The sequence below is a fragment of the Amblyomma maculatum genome, chromosome 3 (genome assembly GCF_055883805.1).
Source record: "Amblyomma maculatum isolate TAMU_Amacu chromosome 3, ASM5588380v1, whole genome shotgun sequence".
Lineage (NCBI taxonomy): Eukaryota > Metazoa > Arthropoda > Arachnida > Ixodida > Ixodidae > Amblyomma > Amblyomma maculatum.
This window is the reverse complement of record NC_139346.1, coordinates 25,164,391-25,185,084: the sequence shown is the minus strand read 5'-3', so window position 1 is coordinate 25,185,084 and position 20,694 is coordinate 25,164,391. Positions and strand designations below refer to the sequence as shown.

The 20,694-nt window shown below is 45.0% G+C and overlaps 1 protein-coding gene and 1 non-coding gene across 2 annotated transcripts in view; one reads left to right on the top strand and one right to left on the bottom strand.

The window, feature by feature from the left end:
• LOC146194368 (uncharacterized) overlaps positions 1–20,694 on the top strand; it is a 126,002-nt gene that overhangs the window by 91,083 nt on the left and 14,225 nt on the right. The window contains exons 4-5 of the mRNA XM_084596536.1: positions 12,843–12,964; positions 19,021–19,150. Of these exons, the coding sequence (XP_084452662.1) occupies positions 12,843–12,964; positions 19,021–19,150 (252 nt within the window). The remainder of the gene's footprint in view (positions 1–12,842; positions 12,965–19,020; positions 19,151–20,694) is intronic.
• Positions 6,676–6,749, bottom strand: TRNAS-AGA (transfer RNA serine (anticodon AGA)). Its single transcript has one exon. It is a non-coding gene; the product is annotated as a tRNA-Ser (tRNA).

Here is a 20,694-nt window from a genome sequence, read left to right as displayed (position 1 = left end):
CTCTTCGAATATCCTCGCCCGTCGGCTGCACGCGCTGCACACGGCACGCTTTTTTGGGCAGCGCTCCTTCGCCGTCCGGGAAATTGGCCAGCACGCGCTCGCGCTCTTTCGTTTGCGCTTTTTCCACGCTCTGTTATCGAATAAAGACACGAGTAAGACATGCGACTCGCTTGACTGTACCGCGAGCCACATAAATTAGCGTCTCGTACGCGCAATGAAAGTGCAACGAGCGCTTGTGGCATAAAACAAAAACCGCTTGCTGCATACACCTCACATTCCTTTTGACTTTTCATTACCGTGTATCTCAACACGGCATAATATATTAAGCATAATATTTACTATATATTTGAACATTCCTGAATATTCGCACACCTATGCTCAGGTAAATGTAGGTTCACCTCAAACTAATTTTAGCGGAAGTAAAGTTTATGCAGTTGTTAACGAGCTGAGTTTCATTAATGCGATGGTTGCTAGCAACAGGCTGGAACAAATGCTTTGATGGTCATCCTAAAATTTATCAATAAGATTTAAACTGAGTTTGGTACCGCGCAGTGAACATGCAGCTAGCTGCCTAATCGTTTTTGTAGTTAAAAATTTTCGCGGCTGCTTGAAAACGAGCGAATACCAACTTTTTTTCTGTTAAGCATGAAACGGATCTAGCTCCTGGTGTCGGCGGCCTTGAAGTGACGTCGAGCCGAAACCGAGAGCCAAGATCAGGGCACCGATTTTCTTTCTTCCGAGGGAAGTGTCGTCCGTACCCCAAAATTTGGCCCTGTCGACCACCGATGCTTGACCTTGTCGGAAGTTCATCCACATTGGTGTCAACCCTAATTTTAGTATGACCAATATGTTTTTTTCTTTTGCTTTGACAAGACTAAACAAACGTGACCTAAAACGCTTTCAACTCTTTTAGTGGCAAAATGTGGAAGAAGTACAGGCCTTATATCGATAACTGCGACAGGGTGCGCACATACAAAATACTCCTATATCAACTCAAGACCAAACAGCATTATTTTCTTTGTATGTACACACTAGACCTCTCGGGCCCACGGCCGACGGCTGCTCTACGCTACGAAAATGGACATGACGCCTGTTAACTAGGCAAATAATTAACGATCGTGAAAATAAATATAAATTTTGTAAATAGGCCAGCTAGGTTTGGAGGTCACCGCTCAATTCGCCATACGCAAATTGTGTTGGACACCAATTTTGGTTAAATTCGGACGAAGTCAAACTTCGGGGGTCCAGAGAGCGAAATATTGGCAATGGGCCACCTCGGTTTGGAGGTAACCGCTGAATTTGCCATGCGCAAATGAGGTTGGCCACCAATTTTGCCACCTTTGGATGAGGTCAAATTTAAGGGGTTCCTGGAGCTACATTCTGAGGGAGGCCCACGGAAATTTGGACGTGACTAATAAATTCGCCATATTTAAATTGGGTTGGACACCAACTTTCACCAGATTAGGACGAGATCTAATTCCGAAGGTCCAACGAGACAAAATTTTGATCTGCGGATATGTATACACTCTGTGGACAAGTTCTGCGGAAGAGTCTTCTACACGCTCCTTGCGACATAAGCCTATTAATGAATTAACAATCTCCCTCATTGCACGCGTTAGCGTTGAAAAGCGAGACCTTCAGTTCAGAAATTAAAGCGGCTATTGTATGCATCAGCAGTCGCTATTATATAGCACGTTGAGCGGAACCATGAAGTCAAAACAATAACGCTCATAACGGCGCAAAATGATCAGTGAATTAAGTGAGCTTATCAGCTTTGTGACACGCTTGCAAGCAGTTTCATGTCGCTTGGAACAAATGCACAGTATGTCGCAGAGGCAGCAGAGGTGACTAGTCTTCATCGAGGTGAAGTTCTTGCGGCTGATGTTGTTGAACCACTTTTTATTCGAATGGTGTCCTTCTTCCCGCTCGGAATCGCGAAAAGAATGAAGCCTTCTTTTTCACGACAGCTTGTGCAATTAAATACGCAGCAACTCGGCATAGCGCTGCACTAAAACAGCGCGAAGTGCAAGCGCGGAATGCCAGGGAGCTCGCTCCCTGCACGGCGGCTGCCTAAAAAAAATGGCGCTGGCTAAAAATGAAAATACAAAAAGAGCAAACTTTTCGCGCGCTTCTCCCGGCGATGGCCCGCGGAGCCAATCACCGTTGAGTAGAGCGCCGATGGGATAGTTGAGGAGGATCAGTGAGGGTACGCGGAGCGGCGGCAAAGTTCACAGAAAGTCGCTACTTTCGTATTATTAAGAGATTTTAGCGCGCACTGGGTTTTGAATCGGCCGAACGCACACAGCAAAGTGGCGCAATCTGCACGACGAAAGCCCGTCTTCGTATGTGGTGCACAATAGTTAGACGCTGATAGCGTTCATAGCAGCTTTACTCTATCCTCTCTCATTTCCCTTACTTTTTTTTTTGTTTTTCTCATGCCTTTTTAGTTTCTCTATTTCACCCGGCTAGGGCACATTACTGAGCCCGCCCGATACAAAGGGTGCAGCCACAAATCATCATCATCATAATTTAGCAAATAAAACACGAGGTGGATATCGTAGTAAGAGATCTATTTAAATGAAAGTTCGCTCACAGAAAAAGGTATTCAAATACCTACCTCACAGCTCAGCCTAATCCGTAGGCACTACAAGCAAGCAACGGCAGAACGATGACGAACGATGGGCAATCGCCGTATTTATTTTGCGTCAGCGATGCTTCCACAGCTCGGTGGTAGTATCTGCTGTGTTTGTAATTGCTATCGTTAGAAGATTAGAAGCGCATTTGGGGTTTTTCTTGGTCTCGGTTGTCGCAAAGCGTGGTAAAGGCGAACATGAACGGAACGTTGCAGCAGGTTGCACTGCCACTAATACCTAGAACAGCGTCAGTTTGTTTACATCTGAACAAAGGATATTCTCTAGGGTGATCATTTTAACACTCCAAAATCTAGTTGACGAGCTGTTGAAAATAAATTATTCCATAAGAACGTTTGGTTCTTTTAGGGTTTCTTGTATTTCACCGTAGGTGGAATACGGGGCTGCTCGCAATGTTCTTTGGCATTGCTATGGTCATTCCCATTCGCGAACCTCACTGAGTCAATGCAGGGGCCCTATTGTTTACACACATGGCTGCCATTCGGCACCATTTCTTTTTTTCTCTGATTGGTTCTCAGAACAATCACTTGTTTCAAATTTGTGGCGCGAAATTTCGGTTTGTCGAAATGGCTTTTTGCGCTGACGTAAAAATGGCGTGAGCGTGAAAACGGATTTTTATCAGCGGTATTCATGGTGCATGGAGGGTATATATAAGTAACTGTGGAGGGAAAACAGAGGTATATATGATAGAAAGCGAAGCACTTACGCTTGCATTACGAATGGGCTGAAATGAACCGCCCACTGTCAAGAGCCGAATGCTGAAATCTGATTGGCTGACATTGTGTGGCAGGAAATACGTCATACATAAACATTTAATGATGACGTCAAAATGACGTTCCATTCCGTAAGGGATCGATATTCTACCATTGCTGTAAATGACTAAAGTTGGGCGCCGCATTTTGGACCACTGATGCGGCCACGAAATAAACATGGCGAATTCGACTTGCAGTGCAGGCAGCTGTTAGCTCACCGCTGTTTGGTAGAGAGATTGGTGGGTGGTGAAGTAAGCTGACACATCTTGTAATTGCAGAAAGCACTGACACGAAGTCATAACGGAACTTTTCAGCTGCGTCATCTTTTAGAGGAATAATAATGAAAACGCGGATTTACAGCCACACGAGGGTCGTACCTACCCTCCCGTTGCAAATGCTTTGCTTTCATAGAGAAACCATCTATCCGCACCGTCGCTGCCAAGCGCAGCAATGCGGCCCGCTAACTCAAGCGCTTGATCTGTGCGAGACGAGGCATTTTAGAGAGCAACAGAAGGGGAAGTTGGGCGAGTGGTAGGTTGTTGATGATGGTTTCGTACGCGCTCTTTACCAAACGCACCAGTTCTGTGTTTTCTTCTCTTTGTGTCTGTGTTAAACAGCGTCCACCAAACCATCATGAATTTCACAGAGCACCGCGATGCTTTCTAATTATATATCTGATTGGTTCGTGAGTACAACCAGAGGGGTCATATCATTCGATGGTTGTGCAGGAACTTCGCGCGACAGGCAGCGAGGGATCACCAAAGACTTTCTTAAACGACACTGCATTTTTGGCTAGCACTATGCACTCACGGCAATTTTAATGAATTACAGAACCTTTCCACGATGGGCAATGCAAGCAAAAATACTCATAGCGTCTATTTTAATAAAAGAATGTATGTTTCATGTACATGGCATATGTTTGCTTGCCACATGTGATGTGTTTAATATATAAAGTTTTCTTTTAAAATGCATGCGGGCTTACCATTTGCTTATTTTTTAGAAAGAAATAAGTACTCCAGAGCACGTTATGACGGTACGCTCTAATCATATGATGTAGTTGAGTGACATTTTGTGTTGATTCCCTTTTTTTTTTAATACAGCCTGAAAATAATCTCCCTTTATTGATTTGCATTTCACCGTTTCGACAGTAAGGAATACGCGCGCGCGGCGCCGCCCTAGCTACATACCATGATTTCCTCAGACATATTTCGCTTTCTTTTCTTATTGTCCGTTTATCCCCCTCTGCACGTGTGCGATAAGCTGAGAATCGCCTAACTAACCTTCCTGCTATTCTGTTCTTCTGTTTCGTTTTCTTTCTCGGACATCTTTTGCGTTTCGCAAGAGCTTATCGCACGCCAGCGAAAGAACATTGAACCGACCAGGTCTGAGGCCCAGCGTATGCCTTCCACTTCGTGTGTGTGCGGAAGACTCTCTTTCTCTCTCTGCGCTGCTTTCCGCGCTCTACACAACTCAAGCTGACACAGTATGTTAGAACCTTAAGCAGACTTGGTGACCTCACGGCAGCTGGTCATAACGCGGCTTTTCGAAAAAGGGGGGTATCACAGCCCGTATCTAACAGTAATTGATACTTTGAGACTGCGAACGTAGTCCTCAGAGACGGACATTACCGGCTGCGCCGGCGCCTGTTCATCAGTGCTGGAGCTACTTTGGAAATCTGTCGATTCCTTCTGTTTACGACCAAGTCCTTAAACGTTTTAGTTCCTGTATTTAAAAGCCGCTAAGTGAATGTGAGATGTCATCGGCGCTTATGAATAGCAATGCTACTTTTCGTTCCCATTTTGCACCACTGCGAATATTCCATTGCCGTTCTTGCTCTTCAGCTGAAACTCGCCCGTAGCTGATGCGTAGTTGATGCCGTGCGTAGCTGAGGCCGAATGTTCGACCGCAAGTATGCCATGACACACTAATAGCGCAACGCCACAGCATACTTCACTCGCCTCACTGCAACCCGAGGCTTCCGAATCATGGAATGCACCGCAGAGTATTGGTTCCTACAGGAGCACCGTCATTTTTCATACTTGGCGCCAATATATATCTGCAGACGACAGCGCGCTTTCTTTTGTCACTTTACTTCTTTTTTTTCTTCAGAATGCGTAACCCGATTGTGTGCTTACGTAACCTGGCACCATCTTGATGCGCACGTCATGCGTACGTCACAATTTGAACAAAATGGCGAATTGTCGAGATTAGGGCCCCTGATCGAGTTCAACCGTCATTGCATAACGCCGTGTGGCAGTGGTTGATTCTCATTGAATTCGATCTCCATTGACTCAATGGACATTGAAACTGCCTGTCTGACAGGGGTATAACATGCCCAATCTGGCAGATGACTGTATACTTGTTGCAGTTGACGTTACCGCACTCTACACTAATACTCCTATCGATGAAGCTATCGACGCCCTCCCTAAAGTATTAATCATCAACCCCCATCGGCATGCACCTGCAGTTTATCTATCGCTCCTTAAATGAGCCCTAACTTAAAATTATTTCGTGTGCGATTCATCCTATTATATGCAGATATTTGGAACCACCATGGGCACTCCATTTGCGCCGACTTACTCGAATATATTCATGAAAGTTCTAGAATTCAATATACTGAATTCATTTCCTGAAATACCACTCATATACCTTCGATATAGTGACGAGAATCACTACTGTCTTTCGTCTCGCATCCTAATAATCATCACACTAGCATTAAATTCACTTGTCAGTCGTCGCAATTCGAAGTCGACTTTCTCGATACCACGGTGTCAGTGGACAATGAAAAACCTAAACCTTCCTTGTACAGGAAGTCAACAGAAAGGTTAGAATACTTAGAATTCACCAGTCGTCATCCGAGACATTGTAAGCAAGGAACATTTATAGGACATGTCTTAGAAGAATATGTAGCGATGATATTGACTACCTAAACAAGTTACCGTTCATTGAAAGCAACACTAATTCAAAGAAACGATCCCGATAACTCCCTTCATATGGCCCTCGAAAAATACGCACTATAAACCGCAACGATGTGCTCACGAAACGACCGAAGGCGCTAAACGGGACTAAACGCTAGCCCTCTTTTGTATTTAAATATTCCAATGGCTTTCCAAGCATAAAGAATATTGGTCAAATATTTAGGGGAATCCCCCAAGGTGGAGTAGATTTGTAATAAGGGAGTAATTACTCATTGCATCCATCCAAGCGCAGCATACGGCTACAAAGGAAAGCTATACAGCTTTCTCAGAAACTTCGTACTTAAAGAAAAATTCGTCCTGATCCGGGAATCGAACCCGGCACCACCGCCTTTCTGGGGCAGTCGCTCTGCCGACTGAGCTAACCAGGACGGTCAGGGCGAGAGCGAATTGATCTATAACTCGAAGTGGCAAAGGTGTTGGTGCACCCTATAACGTGCTGGCAAACTAGCAGCACGTTGTTCACTGGATGTCGCTAGGCCTAGCCGGCTCTGCATGGAAGGCACAGGAGACAGTGTTTCTTTATCAGTCACTGTGCCTTACATAGAGGCCAGACATGTATGTTAATAGTTTAATATAACTGCCGGGTTCTATAATCGCACGAGGCGCTTCATTCAGCCTTGCGTTCAATTGGCATTGCTGGACGAATGTGTAACTGGCTTTCTTCTTATCTTCGTGATAGGACCATTTACATGTCAACGGATCAAGGTGACACGTCCTTACATCATGTGTCTCGTGGCGTTCCTCAGGGAGGGATTTTAAGTCCAACCCTCTTCAATATATCTCTTCTTGGTTTGGACATGTCCTTGCCACCTACTGTTGAAATCTCCCTCTAGGCAGATGACATCTGCATATGGTGCTCCGGAAGAAACAGGCGCATTGTGCATGCTCGGCTACAAGAAGCAATAGTTGGCATTGCATTATTTTTAAACAAGCGAGGTCTTGTTATATCTCCAGAAAAGTGCGCAGCAATTTCATTTTCACGACGTGATCTCTCCCGTTATGTACTGAAAGTTGCTGGCACTCCTATACCGTATGTCAACCATCAAAAATTTCTAGGTGGGACCTTTGATAGGTCTCTTTCATGGTCACCATACGTTCAACAACTTAAGACCAAACTCTCCTCATACGTATCTATATTCCGTATGCTCTCAACGAGCAGAAGAGGCTGCTCTACCGATTCCTTATTACGGCTTTATGGAGCACTTTGTGAAGGTCTCCTGCGTTATAGCCTCCCTGTTCTTCAAGGCCTCTCGCAGTCAAGCATTAAACTACTTGAAGCCATGCAGGCCAAAGCTTTGAGAGTGTGCCTTGGTCTTCCAAAGAACATTTCCACAGTGGGCACTCTGGCGGAGAGCAGACGTCTATCTGTAACCGTGCTGATACCGCAGGAGCTGCTTCGCGCCCAGCTGCGCTTTGCACGTGAACCTACCCACCCGTTTTCAAAGGAAAGTATGACATCACTCTCCCATCTACTGCCTGCGCAATATCAACGCGCAGTACCGTCATCTTTCCCACCATGGAGGTTTGCTTCATGGTAAATTTGGACAACTATACCTGGCATCAAAAGAAAAGCCCACACCCCAGGACCCGCACTTAAATACTTCGCCCTTGAGCACATCTGTGCACGCTACAGTCATCATTGCCACATCTATACTGATGGCTCTGTCACAGCTATTTCTTCATCCATCGGTGTGTGTATACCATCAATGCACACCACAATCTCGGCAACACTCAGTCATCGCACTTCAGCTGTGGCTACTGAGTTAACAGTTCTGAGAGAAGCAATTATATATATTCTACAACAACACCCTGCAGCATGGGTTATCTTCAGCGATTGTCGCGCTGCACTACAATTGCTTAAATCATCAAGAATTCAGGAAGAGCTCGTCATTGACATAAATAAGCTACACACAGAGGCCTATGACCTGAGTCACAGCATTGTGCTACAGTGGTTACCTGCTCACTGCGGCATCGCGGGCAACGACTTCGCCGACGCCGCTGCAAAAGAACTAAAAGATTCCACAAGGACAATTTCAGTACCATTCTCACGAAGAGATGCAGCAAGACTTGTAGCAACTGAATCATGGCGATTGCAACGCTCTCTGTGGTGTGACCCGAACCATCAATATCGACCTATACACCGAATAGATCCCACTTGCGTCTTTCGAATTCCTCACAATTTGAACAGGTGGCATCGAAACTGTCTACACCGAATCCGCTTAAATGTGTCATACACAAACTACTTCCTACATAAAATAGGCATAGCAAGCAGTCCTCTGTGCTCTACATGTGATGTGTGTGAAAATTTTGAACATTTGGTAACCTCCTGTCAACGGTTTACTGCACATCGCAGGATACTGCGCAATAATTTAAGCTTACGTAAAGAAACAACCTTGCGCCTTGAACATGTCCTGGGTCCTTGGTGCGACGGATCGTCTGCTGCGCGAGCTACCAAGGCCTTACTAACTTTTCTGAAGGACACAGGGTTGATTAATACCCTTTAAAACTCATCTGTGTGTGATTATGTGCATGTGAAAGTTAACTTTTCTTAAGGACACAGGGTTGATCAATACCCTTTAAAACTCATCTGTGTGTGATTATGTGCGTGTGAAAGTGTGCGACACCGATTCTCTTTTTTTCTCATTTATTTCTCCTTCCCCTCCCACACTCTGTCACCCTCATCCCTCAACCCTCATCAAGAGTAGCATGCTAGCCTTACCACCAGGCAGACATCTCCTGTTGCCATTAAAATATATATATATATATCTCACAGTAAGGTAAATATCTAGCCAGCTGGCAGCAGATACATCCATATTCAGTTGTACGATACCACACACTGCTCGTGCATGAAAGCGTATAGGCGCGTGTTCGTGTGGGGATCGATGAGCGCGCGCACCTCTTCGCTTTTTATTATTTTTTTTTGTTAATGCAAACGTACATAAAGTTTTATGCACAAATTTTATTAGTTATGTATTTCTAGTGGCCCGTTAAAGAAACCCAGGAGGTGGAAATTTCCGGAGGTCTCCACAACGGTGTTTCATAGTCAGAGTCGCTTCGGGATGTTAAACCCGATAAACTAAACCAACCAATCATATTTGTTTTGTGTTCGCAGCTGGCGACTTCTGGACAATGTGTGTCAACTATCAATGTGCAATGTTGATGCCATTTCAATTTTTGACGGCAGTTAATGAGCGAGGTTCTGGCAAATTGGCGGCACAAGGTGTGCGGCGATGAAACATCAGGCGATATGAAACAATGAAAAGTACAATATTCACAACCGCGCGGTGATAGCGATGATACAGTAAGCCATGTTTTCTTTTTCACGCTGAAAATGGGCGAGACCAGTGCTTTAGTTTTCGTTCGCCTAATGATGGCACCGCAAAAGAATTAGGTTCGCGCAAAACAATGTGCTTCAACAAAGCCTGCTTGGCGCAGCGACGGCGATACTAAATTGTATGCTAGTCTGTTCGCGCTGTCTCGGCGAGCCTCACTTTGTGTTGCTTATGCAAAGCGATTCATTGTTTCAGAGCGTGATCTGCACCTCGCTCCGTGTTTTACCGGCTCCGCGGCGCCGACGGACGGCATTCTCCACGACTTAACAATATACACAAACCTTCCTGCGACCTTGGCTGACATGCTATTTCACACTCCGTCATTTTATAATGTTGTAACACCCCAGCACTGCGCGTAGAAAACAAGTCGATTCAAAGGGATTTGCAACAGCAGGCGACCTGCAATTTTCGCCGATCCACCGACACACTAATTTTTTCCCCTCGATTGCAGACTAGGGTATTAAAGTTAGCGACCGCTCAATTGGCGCTGCCTGAATAAACGTTCCAGAGCCTTCCCGTTTTGCTGAGCTTAAAAACACGTTCCAAGCCTACGAATGCGGTCACTCGCCGTTCAGACAGCGGCCGGGCCCGGCGGTCTGGAAGGGAAATGGCACCCGCGGGCACCTTTGCGGTACTCTGAAAATTTTTCAACCGAAGTTTTCCAATCAAAGTTCACCGGCGTTCTATAATTGGTTAATAGGAAAGGCGCTGTCACACTCGTTTCTGGGAACACCTGAAGTTTCTCGGAAAGGTCAAAGGTCAAATTGGCTTCAGACATCGGACTTTTTGAGCAAACGCTGGTAATAGTGCTGAAGCACTAACAGTAAAATCACTGCCAGCTGATAAGACAGAAGCGTAGAAGCATATAGTGAGATAGTAACTTAGAAGAGCAGAAAGAAGTATATTCCTTAAAATCCGACAACAGCGAGGCTCTCGACTTCAGCAATCTGATGTGCGGCAATATCTGGCTCAGAGCTTTATTTTTTACAATGCAAGCAATGAAACCAGCATGCATCTCTCAGATTGGGATGTTCTCAGCAGAAGATTATCGGGTAGAAGCAGTTCGCAGAAAGGTAGGGCTTGCAGTGGCACGACCGAAAAAGTGGCGCATGTTGAGCCGTGCGTTCACTCTGGGTTTCATTTCGTGCACGGTGCTTTGTGTATGCGTTTGACTTTTCTTTCATGCATCTCCCAATTTGGTCGGCAAGCTGCTTACTTAAAACTCGCACTAATTCTACTACCACCCCATGCTGTCTAATATAAAATGCCCTGCTCAAGCTGCTATCGCATTTAGGAGGGGGGGGGGGGGGGGTCCCATAAATTTCGTTATATCGGTACGATAACTTTAAGAAAGGCGCACACGAAAGGTATAAAAGTGAATGCAATTCGGTCACATTTTAGCGGAATATCAAAATATCTTCAATATACTACCACAGAATATAGCTAGGACATTAACCTAAAATGGCAGAATCCTTTGGGAAATTGTGAGCCGTCCCAGTGATCCACTTTCTGGGTTTTAAAAGCCGCCATTCAAAGGTTATTGATGTTGAGCTAATGCTGTATATAATAGCGATAATGTTCAAGTGTGTCGCTAAATGATTCAGAATAGTTTAGCTCCATTACAAAGCCTAGATGAGCAAGCATAGAGTACTTGATCATCTCTGTAACAGAACTTCCGAGGAGAGTGCGGGGCCTAACGCTCGCTCACCAGTGGATAACTGTGAAACGAATAACAGAACACACTCTTTTGAGTACAGATTCAGTGTCCACTATACTTTACAGTAATCTATACAAGACGAAGGTTGCTGCACGCTTGCAGAAATCTTTTTCATGCTCCATGACTGCATCGCTTCACCCAGCACAGGTCACAGTGACACACTCGGATAGGCTAAGGAATATTGCATTGTGATGCACATTAACTCGACCTCGCGCGAAATATCGCTTTCCTCTTCCTTCCCACGAAGGACACGACACGCGAGTACACGTGCGACAAGGAAGTTATTTTTAATGCAAAAGCCTTCTAGGCTCATGGGGAATATCTCGCGTCCACGAGATTTTGCGAGATGTGTCAGTGAGACTTCGCACTAAGTTCCAACGTCGCCATCACTTCCCCGGACATCGCAATATCTTCTGACGACTAAGCCAAAGAAAAGAGATATTATAACAAGCATACAAGCAGGGGAAGAGGTAGACAGAACAGGAGGCTTTCGCCATTAAGGCGAAGGTAAGCGCAATCCTATAATTTTTTAGTTGAGTGTTGTTCCGGTGCAAAAATAATCAACAGGTCTAGAGCGGTGGCGTGCGCCAGCTCGTCCATCTTTGCCAGGCTTGGGTAGCCTTGGGCGGAAAATACGTATATATTGGTGAAACTCCCACTCAAGCCGCATTTTTGTACCTGCCTTTCGTGATGGGAACTTAATGAATGTCCACCGTATGTTTCCCAGCCACCTCAAGGACACTATATTTTCAAAGTGTAAACAGCGTTTGTCGCACAGAGAACGCGACTTAGCGATATGCGGCTTGGGCCTGATTTTACATTGTGCGGCGGCTCGGAAATGGTCCGTACCACAACTTCCCCTCTTGTGGCCGGCAGCGCCAGACGCTTAGGCCTGCGTCAGGTACCCTCTAAGCAGAAACTCAATTAGTAAAATGAGGGCGTTGAGTAATGCAGGCACTCAGAAATGTTTCGGTTTAATAGTTGGAAGCTATACGTTTGCTAAGCGCACAAGTTTGTTAGAAAACCATTTTAAAGCACATCTTGTGAGTCATTTAATGAACTTTAAATCACAAAGTTTAATGACAAGGGTGTTTGCATCACGCGTAGTTCTTAATATCAGCTGATGATATGATATGTCAAGGAAAAAACTTCCAAAATAAAATGTGGTCACCAGAGGAGAGCAAAGAGGCTCACAAGAATACAAACCATCCTTCCTTTTTTTAAGCGAAAAGAGCTGAACAATTATCGATAAAATGAGACACTTTCAGGCCATTGTCATTTTAAAGACATATGGAAAGACGACGCACAAAATAGTTACGTTGTAGTTTAGGTTGATATAACTCAGATCGTCTGCAGTTCAGCAGTCACTTTCAGCGATGCTTAGCTATGATTTCTCGTGCTCGAAATTGCAGGTTGTCACAGACTTCTTGAAGAGAAAAACACCGAACCGACACTACCACTGTGCCCTGGGTATCTCGCTCCGGGATAGTTCCAAAGGAGCCAAGATTCTGGATGTGGCCAGGCAAGCCACTCAGTAAGCAGCGATTACCAGATTCCTTTCTTAGACATTATCAGCCTGTGCGCAGCCATATTACACGCAGTGGCCAGACGACGATATGCAGATGGGCCCGATATTCTACTCGTTGGCCGTAGCCTTGTTACTCGTTGGGCTGGTGCGCAGCGAAGATGCCAGTGACAGCGTCGGATGCGCAGAGCACGCTACATGGCAGCGCCCAATATGCAAAGGCTTCCATTAGTACATACATAAAAGCATACATTGCCAACAACAGCCTTTATTGGGCTGTGTTGCTCCAGTATACCCGATGATAGGAGCAAGAAAAATAGCGTCGTCCCTCAAAACAGATGCATCGAAGTTCTTGCGCTTGAACACGTCTACCTCTCTATAATATTTTGTTTAGACGACTCATAAAACAACGATGCGTCTTTAGAGTGGAGAAGCAGTGTATGACGGCCATTAATTCGGATGGAGGGCCGCTTCAGAAATTGGCGAACAATGTTGCGTTACTACAGCCTGGCAGTCGTTCTTGGGTGACTCAAAAGACCAGCATTAAAAATCGCGGTTGTTTCTCGGTATAGCAGTGCATAACAAATGCGGAATGCTCACTCATGGGCGACTATTTACTTCACCGGCATTCGTAGTTATGACGACAAATCGCAGTGCGACATATCGGGCCCGTAGCAGACTTGGCAAGGAAGCTTAGTAGTGTAATTTGTGATTGCCTAAGGCGCCTTGAATATTTCTGACGACGCATGCGAATATGGCCTGAATGGTGGTCAAGCAAAATATAGAGACATAGCTCATTGTTACCGCGTTTAGATTACCGTCTATCGCATTACTGGATGGCAAACTCTCCGTTTATCGCTGCAAAACGCTGCTCACTCTTAAGTGTATTGTTTTCCCTACATCTAATTGGTGTCGGCAGTTTGGCAGTTATCGTCGCCACTTCAATAAGTATCGCAACGAAAAAGCATGATGATAATAACAGACAGCCCTGCGTGTAGTGCGAACAGAAATATGAAAATATTGCGAAACTGTCTGCAAAGCAAAACCTGCATCCTCGTCCCTGGCAATTCAGAACAGTTCTCCGCACTGGCGGGCTGCATACACATTAATAATCGTTACCTCGGGGCTTCAGCCAAATGCCGATTCATCGGCTTTTCAAATCTTTCTATGCATCTTACAATTATGAGACATTCTTCCAGCGCACGGAAAACCCACGGAAGAAGGTAGAACAGATAACACCAAAGGATAATATGGCATTTGCTAGGCAGAGCTTTTAATGTTGTTGTTGTAGTGATTATTATATATACAAAAGGGAGAAAAAGATGTTTGCCGGCCCCGCTATCTGATATCTGATATCCGACGCACCTGAACTCGGGCAGCGGAAATAAAGAGATAGCCAGGAAGGGATACAGGAAATCAAATAGATGAGCGATAGGGAGAAAGAAAAGGGCAGGTAGAAATAAAAAAAATATATATTCACTGTGGTACAGTATACAGTGATTTGCTTGAGGTCCAACCGAAATGTCTTAGGTCACTGAGCACTCATCATTTTTAGGGGCCAAAATTCTACGCGCAAATGCGACGCGTTTGCCAACTCGGTCTTCATGGCAACATTGTTTTATGGCAGCGACGCTGCCTTTCGGAGGCACGCCGCACTCCTGTGAGGGCAAAGTACTCAGTGCTGCACAGACTGCGCCTCATCATATGAAAATACCTCGCGGAACATTTCGATACAGATGGGGAGGCGCAGTTTCTGCGGCGCTGGCACGACGGTATTTGTTATCCGGCTGGCCATGCCGGCACCATTATACTGAAATGTGATTTTATCGTTCTTGTATTGCTGTATTATCTTTGCTGTAATTTTATCTTTTGCTGTGTAATAATTGAATTATTTTGCAAAATTGTAATGAATTGTCTACGTGCTTGGATTGTACAGCATTGCGGAATTGTACTGAATTGTAATGTGCTAGACCTATATCTAGCACATTTGTGTGTCCTTATATGTTCATGAACTTTTTGTATGTTTGTGGAAATTGTTCGGTGGCAATAACTTTTCTCTGTGAGATAACACGAACGCCGGACATAAACTGAGGTTTATTCTCCACAAAAGCATGTAATATATGTAAAAAAAAGGGGCAGGGCCATAAAAGTATACCGTGACCAGATAACGATATCGGATGCATAGATATCAGGCACAAATGTCGTGTCACTTTCCTTTTCTTCCTTCTCTCTTCACATCAGCACCGCCTGCCTGGCCGACTCAACGCATTTGCCCTGAGGAAATCTTTCTTTTTTTGCGCAGCGCCACAGAGGGGCCGCTGACGCAGTTGTCTCCATTTATTTTACTGAAGGCTTCGAACATTTCTCACTTCTTACAATTTTTAAACTTGCGCAACACGCGTGTCTCATGCCTTTATTTTTGCTTGTGCTAGCAATGGCGAATGCAGTGAACCTGCGCCAGTTAACGAATGAGCTGTCTTGCGATGCTCGAGCATCCCGTCTCTCTGGTCTACCCCAGACTGTGAGGAGGTGTGCCTAATTTTGCACATAGGCCTGTCCTTTACTAGGCGATACATGCGTCCCAGCTTTTCAGGCGCTGAAAATACAAGACGCACGCCGCACTTGTAACCGGTTCTCCTGTTGGGAACCCAGCCTTCTCCAATCGCCTTAGCTGGGCATGGACGCTGTCACGCACTTTGATGCTCGCACCACTTGGCAAGAGCAGAGCGGACGCAATTTTTTGCTATAGCTCTTTTCACGAGCTTGAAATGGGCCGATTGGTAGTTAAGAATTTGTTTCTTCGACTGTGGCTTGTATTGCCAGCAAACCCGCGTTTCTTCAGATATAAGATCATCTAGGAACTAATTGGCGAGTAGACTTCATGCGGTTAGAAATTCGAATGGTGTTATTGAGTATTTCTCTCAGTCGCTTCAAGTAAAGAAGTGTTCACGTCTTCAATTGGTGTGGAAGATTTGTTCTATTCTATACCTCACCGGGCGTTTTTCCGCGGAGTAAGAAATTGTATTTAAGGGCGGACCATATGGCCCACCTGGTCTCCCACGGTGCGAAGTTTGGCCAGGGTGGTGTCAGCCCCGCAATGATCGTGTATGAAGAGGCCAAGGACGCGGGTCTCATTGGCCTCCCGAATCGGTCCCGAGTGCAGACTTGTGCGAAGCTGATTTGTGTCGCGAGGGGAGGGACGTACGTGTACAGAATCACTTGGCCGGTGGCCTTCCAGAATAAGACAGGGTTATCAACCGACACTTTTTTCTGATTTTCAAGGTTTTATCTCTCATTCACCTTCGCCACCTTTAATGAGCGCCATTTTATCCAAAATAACGGAGTGTGCTCCAGCGTAGCGCCACTTTGAATATATTTTTATCTACTATTGACAATCGTGTTCAAGCGTTCCTGTACTACGCAAACATGCAAAAAGTGCTTAGGTGTGTAGCTGATTACCTCGTGATAGTAAATATGGCTGAAGCTCAGGATAGCGTTATGGTTGTGAACAACATTCTTGACATTTTTTCTAGTAACGCGTTCGGCATTAGGTTGAATCGCGAATCACCGCAAAAAGGTCGCATCCAGTTCCTTGATGTGTGCCTTATATTTGAGGAAATGCGCGTGTGCTGGCAGTGTAAGCCACAGTTGAAGAAAAATTGTTAGATACAAATCGGCCCGTTCCAAGCTTGTGAAAAGAGATATCGCAAACATTGCGTCCGCTCTGCTCTTGCCGAGTCGTGCGAGCATCAAGTGCGTGACAGCGTCCATGCCCAGCTAAGGCGATTGGAGAAGACGGCGCTCCTAACCGACATTGTGGCCGCTGTGGTGGAAAGCCAGATTCGCGAGGTGAAGTCTGGTAAGCGGCGCAAGCAAGCTGGAAACGCACGTTCACAACAGCGACCTGTAGTTTTGCCCTAATGGCACCAGGAATCACACCACCTCAAAAAGTTCGGCGACAAGTGCGGCGTGCGTCTTGTATTTTCAGCCCCTTAAAAGCTGGGACGCATGTGCCACCTGGTAAATCACACCAGGAAGAGGCCTATGTGCAAAATTAAGCACACCAAGCCTCTAGTTAATTGATAGGTGGTGTATAGGATTCCTCTGGTATTAACGAACGCTTACTCGTCGAGCAGCTCATTCTTTAACCACATTCGCCGTTGCTCGCACACAAAGCGTTCTTGAATGAGACACGCGTGTTGCGAAACTTTAGCAATCAAAAGAGGAGGGGAATGTATGAAGCCTTCAGTATAATAAATGGAGAGAACTGCGTGAGCGGCACTTCTGTGGCGCAGCGCAAAAAAGAAACAATTTCCTCAAGGCAAATGCGATAAGTCGGCCAGGTAGGCGATAGGTGTGTTGATGTGAAGAGAGAGGGAAGAAAATAAAAAAAAAGTGACACGGCATTTGTAACTGATATGTACTATGCATAGTGGGTGGAACAGTGCGAAAAGACGAAATGCATGCTATATATATGTACTATATATCCGATATTGTTATGTGGGCACGGCATACTTTTATGGCCTTGTCCCTTGTCTGTAGATATATGCCTATTTGTAAACAAACCTTAGTTGAAGTTTGGCGTTTGTTTTCTCTCTTCTACCTTCGTCCGTGTGTTTTTCGTGATCTGGAAGAATGTCTCACAATTGCACTAGAAAACAACTAGCCCAGCTTTCTATGCTGGGAGGCATCTTGCCTACTCTAGCTGTACTGTGACCAGTAAATCCTTTTAGTATGAAGAAGTAAGTAATCTTACAAAAAAGTGCTCAACGCGCAGCATAGAACTGAGTAAAAAATAAATATACGACACGTTTGATATATTTCCTGCTGCAGTCGTATTCGGGCATTGACGCTATCTAATGAAATTATTAAATAATATGTAATGAAACCTTTTCTTTTTCGTTATTATTACCAATGAGTAGTGCACGGTCGGTGATATTTTTTTTAAGAACGAAAGTTATGAAAACGAAAGGAATGTTCAGACAAAAAAAAAGTGAATAGCTGCTGCCATAGACGTGATAACTTTGAGGATGTACGCTCAGGCTCACCAGCCCGAAAATCGCAATTCTCTCGCAGAATTCGTCTAGTGGTGACTTATACTTGGAAGGTTTAGTTATAGATGTAAACAAAAAGCGAATGCAGCCGTTTGGAGGGAGATATCTCAACGAATAATATGGCTGCCTTGCTGTCCTTGTTTCGAAGCGGGCGAGCTGCGTGCCTCTATGTTGGTCCGGTAACTCTCCGAAATTTTAAACGAGATCCCCTAAAGTGCTCGCTCGAAGGTAATGGCCAGCTGCGCTCATTTCGCCAGCCTAGCCCGGTAAATAGTAACGTAACTTGGTAACTACACCCTGTAACCATCTAGTGTTATGAAAAGCTGCCTTCAGCATCTGAGCTCGTTAATCTTTGGGCTCTGCTGCTTTGTCCTAGTTTTATTCGTTTCCTTATTCTTAGCTCACTGCTTCTCAAGGCAATGTTTTATGACGCTTCGCAATTTTTATTTTTCTATTTGTATTGTTCTTTATATGTTTTATCGCTTATTACTCTTGCGTTTTATTCTTCGGTCAGTTTAAAAAGCGACTGACTAGTACTGCCTGACGGCGATTAGACGACATCTTGCTGTGAAATAGATGCGATAATATTATAGGGCAGCAAAAACTATCTTCACAGACAACATTAGGTATACTGTTTGTTTCTCAAACTTTGATGTCGGAAACAAACTTCCGGCTGATGCAGTGCGCGGTATATGTCTAGATTGTGCTGTATTGGAGCAAATAAAGATCTGAAAAAGTTAATACGTATCTAAGGGCTGCAGAGAATGCAACAGGATAAGGGAATCGGAAAACAGTCGTGAGGACACATTCCTAATTGGTGCTGATGGCTGTGTAGCGCTCAGATCGTCAGGACACACGACACTTTGTGTAATACATTGCTGCCCAGAATACCCTCGTAGCGGTCAGAGCTTAAGCAGTTTTCAGTCAGCGTTTTGTGATTCGAAAACGGGCAGGTCAACAATTCTGAGGCATGCGGCAACTTTTATTGTCAATGTCTGCTTTTTTCGCCAGGGATTTCCCTGGTCTAACCATGATAGTCGTCAAGCTGCATACCGAAAGCATGGATAGCAGCGGAGACCACTGGCCCGTGGGACCCAATCCTGATGGCGTGGACCTATCAGAGCACAACTCTCTCTCCCTGGTGAGCGACTGCATTTGCGAGCACATTTGTGCTGTGCATGACCAAGAATGTGCATGACTACCTGTGTTGAGAGGCGGTGGCCAGCAAACCTCGACAACTTTGCACTGTTTTTTGTTCGACTCAATTGCAGCAACTGAACAACTGGCACTTGGTTTGACGGTGGTTCGCGTAAGAAGCTCAAATAAATTCAGGGCGGTTTCTAAGTGCATGCATACCTGGAAAAGCGAAAGCCTTTTCCTCCTTTCCTTCTATATTTCTCCCCCACGTCTGCCTCTTTCTCTCTTCTCTTTTCATTTTTTTCCACTTCTATCTTTTCTCAACTCCGCTTTTCATCTCTCCATTCATTATTAACTGTATTGTTTCATTTCTTCCTTATTAAATTCAAACCCTCATATTTATCAACTCGAACACTCGAACCAGCGACCTTATTGAACCCAATCCTGATGGCGTGGACCTATCAGAGCACAACTCTCTCTATCTTGATGTCCCATTTTCATAATATTATAGTTGTTATCTGTTACTAACCATTCATTGCTATCATCACCGCTGTCACATCACTATCATTACTATTACTTTCGTTTCGACATCAAGTACAATTATGTCTTACTTTCTCTATTATTACCACTACTACACCCATCGCCATTTTCATTAGTATCACTATATATAACTACCATAAGGTGTCGCAATAGATATCACTATCATTAAGCCTGTAATTGTCACAAGGTATTACCAGTATTGCTTTTGTGCCATCACTGTCACTAACTTTTACAGTCGCTTTCACTATTCACTAAACCTTTAACTATCGCAAGGCACTAACAGTACTGCTGTACCGACCATCGCTGCCACTGGTTCATAATAATTGGTTCACAGGAAGGGAAAAGCGCAGTATTCGAGGTCAATTAGTATCTATCACGCGTTTCTGTGGGCACTTGAGCCGCGCCGTAAGGAAAGAAAGGAATGTGGGATTGAAAGTAGATAGAAAGAAAGAGACGGCGTAGTTGAGGACTCCTAAATAATTTAGACCAACTAGGATCTTTTACGTGCGCTGACATCACGCACAACACGGACGCCTCTTCATTTCGCTTCAATCAATATGTAGCCGCCGGCGGTCGGGATCGAACCCGAGTACTCCGGCACAGTAGTCGGATCCTGGCCGCGGCGGCCGGGATTCGATCCTACATTCTTGGACAACGATAGTGATCGGGACATTTAGTGACAGTTATAGATAATGATGGCTAGTGATAGAAAAAAATTGTGTTAATAATGGGAGTGATATGCCCCGCCGCGGCGGTGCAATGGTCAAGCCGCTTTTTGATGGAAGCGAAAAACAAAGCGCCTGCGCGTTGTGCGATGTCAGCATACGATAAAGATCCCTAGGTAGTAGATATTGCCGGAGCCCTCCCCTAAGGCATCTATCATAGCCTCAGTAGCTTTGGGATGATAAACTACACAAACCATCATTACTATCGGTATTCAGTTAGACCTTTACCTCTCACAAGGTATTGCCAGTAGCACTGTACCTACCACCTGCAACGTACATATCA